The sequence below is a fragment of the Mesitornis unicolor genome, unplaced genomic scaffold (assembly GCF_000695765.1).
Source record: "Mesitornis unicolor isolate BGI_N332 unplaced genomic scaffold, ASM69576v1 scaffold28831, whole genome shotgun sequence".
In the NCBI taxonomy this organism is placed as follows: domain Eukaryota; kingdom Metazoa; phylum Chordata; class Aves; order Mesitornithiformes; family Mesitornithidae; genus Mesitornis; species Mesitornis unicolor.
Window position 1 is genome coordinate 6,330 of NW_010166236.1, and position 12,268 is coordinate 18,597.

The window sequence follows — 12,268 nt, forward strand, 5'->3', positions numbered from 1 at the left end:
AGACCTTGCAGCTCAAGGTGCTTACCAGAAAGGATAAATGCCCAACCGTGTAACAATGAATACGACACCAAAGAGCATGAAGAAAGCATCACATAGACGTTGGTACTTGGCATAATTGGCTAGCTTTGCAGCCTAAAAGAGACAAGAAACACGAGAATATTATTCCCTTTGTGCACTCATGTAATTACCAGGCTGTAAAGCTTCAAAAACCCTCAAGCCATCATATTTCTAAGGAGTTTGAAGCATTTAGGGATTATTCTTAGCACTAAAGCAGTTATGAGGAAAAGCTGACAAGGCAGGATCACCAGCACAAGCTTTGTGGCATATTTAATGCAGTTTCTCAAGAATGGGAAAGTCAGCTTGCGCCCCTGAGACCACACTAGCATTAGGTATGCAAAGATTTCCAAGGAAACTCACCTCTAAAAGAAAATCTGATGCATCATGCAGGCACAGCACCAGAGTTCCAACCCGCACCATATTATTCATATAAGAGAATGTAATGAGTCCAATTGTGGCCAAATGATGGACGAACATGATCAGGAAATCCTGGAAACAGCAAAAAAAAATAAAATGGAATGAAGCCTCTGACTGTCAAACAAACACAAAGGTTTGGAACAGAGCCACAGAACTGACTAAGTGGGCTCACAGGATTCCTTCAGCTCAGACTCCGACTCCGCAGCTCATCACACAACATCGGCCATCACCACTAAAGGCTCCAGAAAGGTCTCTGTCAGTATTTGTGCTCCTCTGCACATGCAGGCACAGCACAGCCTCCTTGGCACACACATGCAAGGTAAAGATAAGGATGCCTGCAGACCCCGCTGAAAAGATTGACGGGACAACATATGGTGCTTATTTTTGGTTCCTTTTGGTTTTACAGTCATATTGCTAGTGATTTCAGCTCTTGGCACAAGTTTTAACTACACTGCTGTTACTGCTGTTAGGGCGCAAAAGCCTGCCAGAGCATAGCAGGCACCAAACACCAGATAACCCAACAGCAAGAGTTAGGCCACTCATTAAAAAATATATATATTTATATACATTTCCAATTTAGCCCCCTGGGTACAACACTTCCATGTCAATGTACCTCACCGTGCCTGCAGTGGGGAATGTAACCCACCTTGCTAAAGTCAGAGTACAAAATTAAACATAAGCAGTATCACAGATGCTGTTAATCACTCCCTTTCTGCAGCTCCAAGATATTCTGCAGTGCCTCACCTGCTAATATTTCAGTACAGAAAAAAATCGCAGGCAAACGTGTCTTTCTGAGAAGTCAATGCAAGAACTGGGATAATTTGCTACTCTGCAGTTTGTACAACACAGAAGCAATAAACCATGATTTACTACGAACTGTTTCCCAACAGCAACAATAAGCCAAATCCTAGAACACAGCGCAACAGAATGAGAATCCAGCCATGGGGACCAGTCATCATTCTGCTCCGCACACAGATGAAAAAATTGCTTTCAAAAAACCATTCCTTATTCCTTTAATGTTTGCCACTTTCTCACCCAGCTCAGCCAGGTACTGCTCTGAGCACCTCATCTGCGTGTTTTCTTGCAAGCCTTCTAATTAAATCTATTTTTATACAATGACTTGATAACTCTTGATTGGGAGGTATTGAGTGATTCTGTTCTTTCCCCTGGACTCTCAAGGGTATGCCAGGTTGCATCAGGCTTGCTCCTTCCTTTTCCCCAGAACTGGGCAGTGATTACACAAGGAGGTAGGCTACAAAAAGATGTGAATGAGGAAGAAAATACAATTATTACTATGCTTTAGGTTTACTGGCCAGGCACACTCATATTTTTTTGTTAGTCCTATCTACTTAGCAAAGTGGTTAGTGCAATTCTAGTTAATCTCACCTTTCGTTTTATGTCTGTAAACTGAGAAAACATGAGAGACCAATAGAAGGCCAGCTCCAAGATATAGTAATAATAAAGCCTGGATGTTAGAGGCTGGAAAACAAACAAAGATAGCACAGTTAGAAGTCAAAGTACTTTAAAATTTACATTAAAATCTACTTTTTCCTTCCTCCCTCCTCATCCTGCTCTGTTCCTCCAGGATGCTAAGGCATAAGTTAAAAGATCCAGAATTAAGGTTTAGTGAAAACAAGCTTAAGCAACAGGCATCTTACTCTAGGCTTAGTCACACAAACATATTTGTGTGTTTGAGCTTCACTCAAAAGCAGTAAAGTCCCTTATCAATATTTACAACTCATAATGCAGCCTCTTGGATTAGGAAAACCAGGCACTAAAGCAGACTGGTTGGTCTCTATACAACCATACTTGCTGCATAACGAAAACAACATTGGAAATATGTTACCAGTATAATTTTATGGGTTTTTTCCCCCACTTTTAATAACCTTGGCAACAAGTAAACATACAATGAATATGACCCGAGTCAGTTCTATCTGACAAACACTGCTGATGACAAAACCTAACCAGGATCTGAAGACACAAGGAGCAAGTGCCACCTTCCAAAAGCGATGGCCATTCCCTAACTGCAAAGCCTTCCAGGTTGCTGCCTCTGCAGCATCCCCCCCACAGAACAATGAGAAGTACTCAACCCCACTGAGCTTCAATCTGCTGTCACTAGCAAAAATAAAAACTGAAATTGTGCCAAAGGCTTGAATCTAGGAAGTGTCTTATCTCCCACCTGAAAAGGGTAGTTGTACCAGCACTGTCGTGTGTCCCAAAACCAGGGTGCCTAAAGGGAAGAGGATACGTTATTATTCTACTGGGTTTTAAATCCCCATCATCTAAGGCAGTTGATTGCTATAGCACCATGTTGCAGTGAAATTTTATCTCGATTCTACCATTCAAGCTATTTACTGTAAAACATCTTAGTGATTTAAAATATTCTTTCTGCAGTCAAAGGCAAGTTATATTGCAATGGAAATACAAAGAACAATCACACAGCTCAAAGAATAACAACAACCCAAAGAGATGAATCTGTATCCCTTCAAGAGGGAGGTGAGAAAACAAAGCAGCAGCTCTGTAGCAAAAAACCCCAGTTCTGTCCCGTTCTGGGGTAATGAGACAAAGAAGTTTCTATTATTTTCACAATGACAGATCTGTATTGAAGGTTTCCCACAGTGTAAAGAAGGTCTTTAAACAGAAAACACAAGATCTCAAAAAGGGAACATAAAGATGACTATCACCACTAAGCTCCCCCTGTTTTAAGCTGGGTGCAAGCACTGAAGAAGGGACACAGGCAGTGAAACCACCTACATTTCAGCAGGGCACCCATAACCCAGCTGCATGGCACACAGAACAACAAGGGGGGGGTGACAGACCAACTCACCGTCCAGAGAAACCTGATTCCATATAAAAATATACTTAAATAAAATGTAAATCTCCACCTGGAGAAAGAAGCAAAAATTAAACTTATGAAACAGGAATAGCTCCTGGTTAACATTCATAACAAAAACTAAAATAACCCAGTTCTGACACCTGAAAAGCCTGCACCCATCAATTGGGAATGCTTCATTTGTAAACATTTCACGTAAGGATAAACCTATTTAAGAGTTTTCACACCACACACTAGTTTGCATCAACAGCAAAGCTTGAAATAAAGTTCAGAGTGAACATGCATAATTCATATGTTTTAATATATAATAACAAGATAACAACAAGAACAGTCATTGTTATCCAGAAGGTATCCTAATATATGTATTTGTCCCTCTTACCTTGTGGCTTTAAGTAGACAAAACCATACTGGGGGGAAGAATTAATATGAAGAAAGTTACTGGAAAGGAAAGAAACCAGCACAGAAGAAATAACAAGTCAGGAAAAAATATTCAGATGCTACTACATTAACAGAGGTAACTGCAAGCATTCAGAGAGAAACAAAGAACAAAAGAATGAACTGAAATGAAAAGAAGAGGAATCCAAGAAGTGTCTGTATAAAAGTACATACATCGTTGTGTAAGCCATAAGGTCATTCTGTCTGGGAACAAACGCTGCTCTCCACCACCACTGTGCAGACAGCAGACTTGTCTTCAGTGTGACTCCTTGTGCACATGCACACACATGCACACTGAAGTGCTACTGTTTGCATCAAGGACCTGGGCCATCTAAAGCCGCTTCATCACAGTCAGGAATAACTCCTGTACGTGTGTTCTGGTCTCTCATGCACTTACCCAAATTTTAGAATACCAAATTCTAAAAAGCCCTCCTAACTCCTTTCATCTGCTTACGTAAGAATTTATCTCCCACCAGCCAACCCCAAGACACCAGTGTACACAGCAGCTGACCACAGTTTCAGTTAGAAAAGAGAACATACAGCTGGAGCTTTAAGATGAAGCCACATCTTGGCCTCTGCACAAACATACATGCTCTCACAAAATTTAGTGAGGGTGGTGGGTTTGTCCTGGTTCCTCCGATGACGAAACCAGCGCTGGATCTTTCGAACATCCCAGTCCAGCTGCTTTGACAAGCCGTCTAACCTCTTTCCATCTGGAGACTGAAGGAAAATGAAACAAACGTCATTTCTCCTGCTTCTCAACCTGCTTCCAGTCCAAGGGCTCCCCTGTACTACGACAGAAATGGTGCACAGGTAACAAAAGCACACGCTAGGAAGGCACCACGCATAGGCTGGAAGCAGGAAACCATTGCCACAGATGTTCATTCAAGTTTAACTTTCATAAGCCACTAATTACTCAATTATTCACAATGCCTTTGGTTTAACGTTTCCTCATCCACTTCATCATTTGACAGCACATCACGACAAAGAATGCAATTGTTCTGCTTCTTAATTTAGAGGGAGGAGCTTTTAAAACGTCCTGTCCTACCTGTTAAAACTTGCAGAACAATTCAAACAGAAGCCAGGAAGATAAAAGCTAAATTCATTTAAGGGTTGCAAGTTCAGGGAAACTTCAAAGTAAGAGCTGGTTTAACGCACTAGATATTTGTATATTCCAAAAGGGCATCGTAGAGATGGCATTGTTTCTGCTACCAAAATGTATAAATAAAATTAAATTTGGAAACTGAAATAATTGCATGATAAAGAGTATATCCCTGCTCTCTGACTGGAACATCTATTGGCAGTTTGTGTGTTTGAATAATGACATAAATGGATTGAGAAGAGACAAAGTGAACAAAACCTGATAACTACCTCTAAAATGGCCCAGTGGGGAGATAAGCCACGTTAGTTTCAGACCAGTGTCCTTTTAACAAGCTCTGCCAGGGAGCTCTTACAACTGAAAGATGATAAACACATTTTACTACTTGAGTTACATACAAACCCAAAAAGCTGTGCAGAATGCTGATTTAATAAACTGTCATCAGACTGTTCAAGTGAAAAGCAAAATAATCTGTCATTTCATTTCAGTATTGAGACCACAACTTTCCTGTAATTCCATCACAACCAGATCTCTCTGCACTTTATGAGGCTTTAATGGTTCGGGCTACCTGACACTTCTGCACTGGACAGGAACTTGCCTCAAAGGAGAATTTAGAGAGCTCCTATTTCAGAACAGCAATGAAATCTTTCCCCTGCATCAGTGCCACCCTGCATTGTGATTCTCCCAATCCAACAGCAGACACGAGCATACTGGTACAGTTAAATGCAGCTCTGTTTTCATAAGCTAGACAAATTTTGCAGGCGTGTGTCCCCATGGGTTTCCTAAACATTAATTTCAAGGACATCTCCTACATAAAAGTCCTCAAATCATAGAGATTTTTTAGTTCACACGTCATTCCAAATACCTCAAAACTTTAATGTTCCCACGAGGCGAGTTTCAGTGAAGTTTTTATAGAATTTCCCTTCCATTCACTGAGCACTTTATCTGCTCCACTCAGAATTAACTTCAGCATCACCAAATCAGAACATAAAACCTTTCATTTCATTCTCTTTAATGAAAATCTACCACGCTGCCTGCACGGATTTCACTGTCAACATTCAACAGAGTACAGACAGGGTGAAATCCTGTCATTCTAAAATGAAGGAGTACCATTAGCTCCAGGGAGAGAAGGGCCATGAAACAATCAAAAGAAACACCTGCTGTCAACATTAAATGTCCTACCCTTTACCAGGGCACCCTTCCATTGACTGAACACCTTCCCCAAATACCTGACTTCCAATTCCACACTGGATGGCACCAATAAGAGGAAGGCATTCACACACCTGGCCCATAAAACCGGTTGGGATTTTTTTGTTCCTTCCAAAAGGACCAGATCTCAAAGAGAAGAGTAGCACTTTCCCAATAGAAAGCGAAAGATACTGGGAAATTTCTTGTTAAACCAAGAATTACCACCTGTTACAGGAGTTAATTTGGACAAAGGCAGGAAACTTAAGGAGTAAGCCTTATAGCTTTCTAAAAAGATAACGGTTTTTATTCAGAAAAAGTCTTCTGCACACAAAAGCATAGGTCAGCTGTGAAGAGAATCAACTTTGCTACAAAAAGAACACTCCAGAGGCAAAGTAAAATAAGAAAGAGCACCCTCACTGTGCACACATAGTGTGAAATGCATCTCTCTCAAACTAGAAAAGTGGAAGCAAAAAGCTCCCCCTGATTTTTACTTACAGAGCTCCATTTCCAGCAGAATTTGAAGCGTGACTCACCTTCGTGATGGATGTAAACACTTTCTCTAAAATTGCATTGGGCTGGGCTCTGTGAGGTCCACTGTCCTGAATGCCAAGGTTGAAGAGAATTAACTTTGCTACAAAAAGGACACTCCAGAAGCGAAGTAAAATAAGAAAGAGCACCCTCACTCTGCACACAGTGTGAAATGCATCTCTCTCAAACTAGAAAAGTGGAAGCAAAAAGCTCCCCCTGATTTTTACTTACAGAGCTCCATTTCCAGCAGAATTTGAAGCGTGACTCACCTTCGTGATGGATGTAAACACTTTCTCTAAAATTGCATTGGGCTGGGCTCTGTGAGGTCCACTGTCCTGAATGCCAAGGTTTATGGCACATGGCTTGGCAATAAACCTGAAAGAGATACAAAGAAAGAGCTGGGTTAAAACAAGAAATCCATTTCCCTCCTAAATACCACAGAGCCCGACTTGTCACCGACTGCCCTATCCAGAAAGCTTTTGAAGATCTCCACTCACTTTGCTTAAAGAAACTTCACAAGGGAAACACTTTTTATTAGTCCAAATGGTAATTGCAGACAGCACATACAGTACACACATCTAAAATGAAAAATTAAATCTCAGTGTCTCTTGTAAGGATCAGAATGTGGTCCCTCAGGGCAATTCTCATTACTTGGAAATAAAAGAACAGATCACTGGTAGGAGTCCTCCAAGAACATTAATGCTAAAGTCCTATACATTAAATGCCTTATTTCCAGAATGCTCCTCGGTGTCACATAAGCTCAGAAAAAAGGGAAGTTCAAGTGACAGTTCCTAAAAGACAAATGTTTTGGGGCTTTTTTGGTCTTTCAGGAAAATCATGTGGCTCAGTATCTCGCTCAGCCCTGTATGTACCACATATTTCAAAAGCTGAGCTAACGCTCTGTGAACTTGACAGCACAGACACCCTGAAAATAAGCCTGGTTTTCAACTAAAATTAATATATACACATTCAAAAATTATTAGGTTTTGCTGTACCTCTGTGTCAGGCACAAGATCCTAAGGAAAACGTGTGTGCTACCTGAACATGTGAACTGTTTTCTCTCCTGTTTGTGGGCAAGAGAGGGGGGTTTCAAGGAACAACTTTTATAATTTTTTAATCAACTATTTTGAGAGTGTTGTCACAACAGATTTCGAAAAGGACTCGACATTTGCATCATTAAATTTGCTTTGAAACAGAGAACTGAATGGAGACAACAAATGACACATACGTATCCCATTTAGAAGACTCAGAGTGCCATCAAGCAGAAAACGTTGCTTTTTCCAGCCACTGCATTTGCTACCGTTTCTCCTTGTGTAAAAGGAGATTAAGATTCAGGAGAACCACGATTATAAGTGTTCCAATAGCAGTCACTCTTGGGTGTACATTGTTAGTACTTCAGTAGCAAACAGTTATGACTGCGTTTAAGAACAGACACAGGTTGGGGGGGTTTTCCCTTGAGAAATTACAGATCAGCTCGTGACTAATCCCAAAGGAACTCCCCTGCTCTCAGAAACTACTAAACACGTAATAGACGCCGTGGCCCCAGGTTTCACTGTGCTGCCCCATTTCTTCACATGCCCTGTTCATTTCAACAGTTATAGCTTTAAAAAAAGAAAAAAAAGGAAAGGAAAGGGTAATTTCCTTTCAGCTTGGCTCAAAAGGCTCACTGCTTCCTCTACAATCCAGACCATCAGCCAGAAATCACGTTGTGATCTTATGAAACGTTTGGCCAAACCCCCACAAAAGTGTACATCTCTGCACTCTTCTTTCCTGCAGGATACACCACAACAGCAAAGAAGTACACACATGCAATTACAGGATGGCAAATGCTTTTATTTCTTTTTTCTGGGACACAGTGTTTACAGCTCTATTAAAAAAAATTAAAATCCTGGCCTGATTCATTTCAGCTTCCCACGTAAGAAAGGAAACCTCAAAAATCCACATATCTACATATTCAAATTGGTTATTACTCAGGAGAGTCTACTTTTGTTTTAAGAACAAGAAGAGAATGAATGGTTAAGAAAGCTGATAGTGATCCATGCAGTCTTGGCACTATTCTAGAATTCAAAACCTCAAGGAAAGAAGAAACAGCATAGAAATAATTCACTTTGGGACCTAAGCATTGGGAAAAAACCCCACCAAAACATGAAACTTTGCATGAAACTACTCCTGAGTAGTTGGCTTCCTTCACCAGAAGGCTTAGGGAAAAAATACGGATGTTTCCAGGAATTAAAGGGGAGGAAAACAAAAACAACAAAAAACCCCAAGACTAAGCCACATACTTGAGACACAGCACAAAACTCAGGTTACTCAGTCAAGCGTGCGGGCGACCAAAGAGCAAACCAAAACAACATTTCTATGTGCACAGAAGCAGACAGACACCCACACAAGCAGACAAGTGACAATGCTGGAGGCTACAGAGGTAGTCCCAGCTGCAGAAACAGGAAGGAAAAAGGACGGCAGCAATGGATTTCATGGCTTTTAAGGAAGTCCAACCCAAGGCCACAACGTCGCTTCTCTACCTCTGCAAGTAATGGCTCCGTGCAATGGAGCTGTGGATGGCACAGGTCCTCGTGCTGGGCTTCTCGAGCTGTGCGAGGCGTTTTTACCTGCTCTGGGCACAGCCACGGACCAGGTGCTACTGCCTTGCAGTACAACAGAAGTGAATGAGCAATCCTGCTGTCAGGCAGAGAAATATCAAGACAATGCACCATTCCCTTTTGGAGTTCACTAAGGAAATCCACACTTAAAAAACCTCTGGGGTGTTTCATACTTTTGGTTTCACAACAGCTTTTCAGATGTGCAATTTTTGCACTGTAACCCACAGAGAAAAAATTCTACACAGCAATAGCAGGCAAGCACCAAAGGCTGCCCAGATTGTAGAATTTCCAGTCTTGGATATTCAAAACCAAACAACACACGACAATGAGCAACCTGACCTGACTAAAACATTGGCCTTGCTTTGAGGAAAGGATCAGACAAGGTGACTTTCACAGGTCCCTTTTAATCTAAATTATTTTATGATTCCCAAGGTCAACTTACTGCCACACCTTCCCTATCTTCACTTTTATACTTATATTACACTTTTCTGAACAGGGATCTGCTCATTGGCTTAAGCCATGCCTACCAAGCTACCTTTTTCACACTAGTTATTAAGATAGACTGATATTTCCAACCAACACCAATTTTCAGGTACACAGACTCAAATGTTATAACAAATTTCTCAGGCGTGTTGTACTTCACAAACCCAAAGGCAGAATCCTTCTTTATGGCACAAACAAGTTTATCTGGTGACTCCTTATTACAGCTCTGAAGAGAAAGAGCAGCCAGCAACATTGCAAGATTTATAAAGTGCGTACTCAAAGTAAGAGTTCTTCTTTCCACAGGGTCTGCATTTCACATATAAATCACTTTTTTTTTTGAGCACAACCTGCAGAGTAACAAGTGTGTCTGTTACTGAATGGCATTCCAATGCAATTATAAACACATCATATGAGTAACAGGCTCCAGGTTATCCCAGATACCTGGGAAATTTTTTTTGTGCCTGCAGCAGGATCCGTAAGGAGAAATAAAAGCAAGTATAATAAAAATAACCCCAAACTTGTGGGCAGCAGTCCTTCCTTATCCTACCTGCACAAAAATCTACTCTCCTACCACCAAGTCAGGACTTCATCTTCCTCTACGAGTCTGGCCTCATCTGTACAGTTATATACATCCACCAGTCAGCCTAATGATTTTACCAATGTTGTAATGCAAAAGTTGATTTATAAGAACATCCACTAACACAAATACATGTCAGTGTTACAAGTGTCAGTGTTACAAAAGCACTTCCTCTCACTGAAGATCTACAGCAAAAGGGGAGAGATAAAAGAAAAAAAATTAAGAGAAGCTAACCCAGAAGAGCTGCACAAGTATGTAACTCACATTCTGAGTCATCAGGTCCAATTGCCAAACAAGTGTCAAGGAAGACACTTGACAGAATCATCTCCAAAGTCTGAATCAGGAGATATGCACAACAGGAGTTCATTAAGACAACTGTAAACTTTTATAATGCATTCAAAGTGGCAGGAGGAGCATTTCTTAAAAAGTACGCATACTAGAGACTGCCCTGGATGTTGCTCTCACAATCTGCTTTTGCTTCAGGATACCCACCATTGAGACACACCACAGCAAAGACACAGGTAAAAATGAACCAGGCTGTGGCCTCCAGGTCTTACTGTGCAGGCAGAGGACTTCATTTGCCATTTGACTCCTCCCTAAAATAACAGCACAAAAGAAATGTCGCTGACCAGGCAGACATTACCAGGATAAAGTAACTGCTACCAGGAGGACTGTGTGGAGGTGTGGCAGAATGCACTGTATCTCTCCTAACGCCTCATGCTGCAGAGAAAAGAGACTCTCTTGCACTTCTTCCCCAGACTTAAGACACCTGGACTAAACAGGGCTTGGCAAGCGAGGAAACTCCTTTTTACATGCTTCCAATATCCTTTTCAGGGGTATCGCTCTGTCTCACAACTTCTTCTCCTTGTCTGCTGGCAAGCACGAGCATTTGGATGAGACTAGCAGCACCACGCCAAGCTGAGATGAGATTTTGGCACTGCCACGTGTGTTCCTGGGTCCTCAGCACTGGTTTGAGCTGCCAGTAGTTTTCTGAAGCTGTGTCATTTTTTCTTGAGGGCAGAAAGATAAGACAGAGCAAAAAAAAGCCTCTCAAACTTCTCTCCTACTCCACTAAGCTGCTTCATTTTTCTGCAGTTTGCCATTTTGCTTCACCCCAGTCCCCTCTTCTTGTTTGAAAGCTCAAGGAAATGCATACTTCTTACAGAAAACCCACAAACCAAAACCAACTCGATTCCTACTCACTTCAGACCCACAGCCCTTTTCATGCTTAGAAATGCCTTTGTCCTCTCAATGTAGAAATTTAGGATTAAATCAATCTTTAATGAACTCCTTGAACAGCAGCACAAGGTGTCTTGGTCTGCTTCAAGTAACGGGCTTCCTAAATAAGCTGCTTTACTAATTAGTATCTATGTCACCCACACAGTCTGCACTGCATGCGGCTGTAAGAGATATACATCGTGGAAAGGATAAACCTTTGCCCCAGAGAAGAGTTGGTATCATATGTTTATAGATACTCAAGTAAATGAGAAATCCTACGTTACACCTGATCGTGGGCAGATGTGATGATCCACACACACTTCCGTCATGCCCGAGATGCAGGGGACCCACAAATTGTTTAATAATATACTAGGCCATGTGAACAAGCCCCGTTTCCTCATCCAGGAACTCACAAGGAAATTACAGTAAAGGCAGAGACCAGCAACACAAGCAAACCAGCTGCGGAGCAGCAGCCAGTTTTCTTTCACTCGCCCAGCCAAGGTTTCCCTGGACAGGAGAAGAAATAAAAGTGAATTCCCCAAACTTCTTCCTTGCACTACTTCAGTATAAGGCACCATAGCACTAGAGGAGCCTCTCAGGATCCGAAGCCAAGGGAGAAAGGAACCCTAAGGGTTTGTGTATGTCATGACAGACACCGGGCAGCTGCCGGGACAGGTTTTCCAGGGTTACACAACGTTCCTTTTCCACGCAAAAAGAGATTCAGGAGACGCGGAGAGCGGAGAACACGCCACGGCCTCCGCGGAAGGCCTCCGCGCTGCCTGAGGGGCGAGCGGAGAGCTCAGCCGAGCCGCCCCACGGGGCCCAGCCCGCCC

General features: G+C 41.9%; 1 protein-coding gene across 1 annotated transcript in view; it reads right to left on the bottom strand.

The window, feature by feature from the left end:
• CERS5 (ceramide synthase 5) overlaps positions 1 to 11,764 on the bottom strand; it is a 17,069-nt gene extending 5,305 nt beyond the window's left edge. The window contains exons 1-9 of the mRNA XM_010194904.1: positions 11,720 to 11,764; positions 9,693 to 9,866; positions 6,827 to 6,955; positions 4,332 to 4,462; positions 3,302 to 3,359; positions 2,654 to 2,704; positions 1,861 to 1,953; positions 418 to 546; positions 26 to 132 (exon numbers count right to left, since the gene is read on the bottom strand). Of these exons, the coding sequence (XP_010193206.1) occupies positions 26 to 132; positions 418 to 546; positions 1,861 to 1,953; positions 2,654 to 2,704; positions 3,302 to 3,359; positions 4,332 to 4,462; positions 6,827 to 6,955; positions 9,693 to 9,866; positions 11,720 to 11,764 (917 nt within the window). The remainder of the gene's footprint in view (positions 1 to 25; positions 133 to 417; positions 547 to 1,860; positions 1,954 to 2,653; positions 2,705 to 3,301; positions 3,360 to 4,331; positions 4,463 to 6,826; positions 6,956 to 9,692; positions 9,867 to 11,719) is intronic.
• Positions 11,765 to 12,268: the final 504 nt, after the last annotated feature.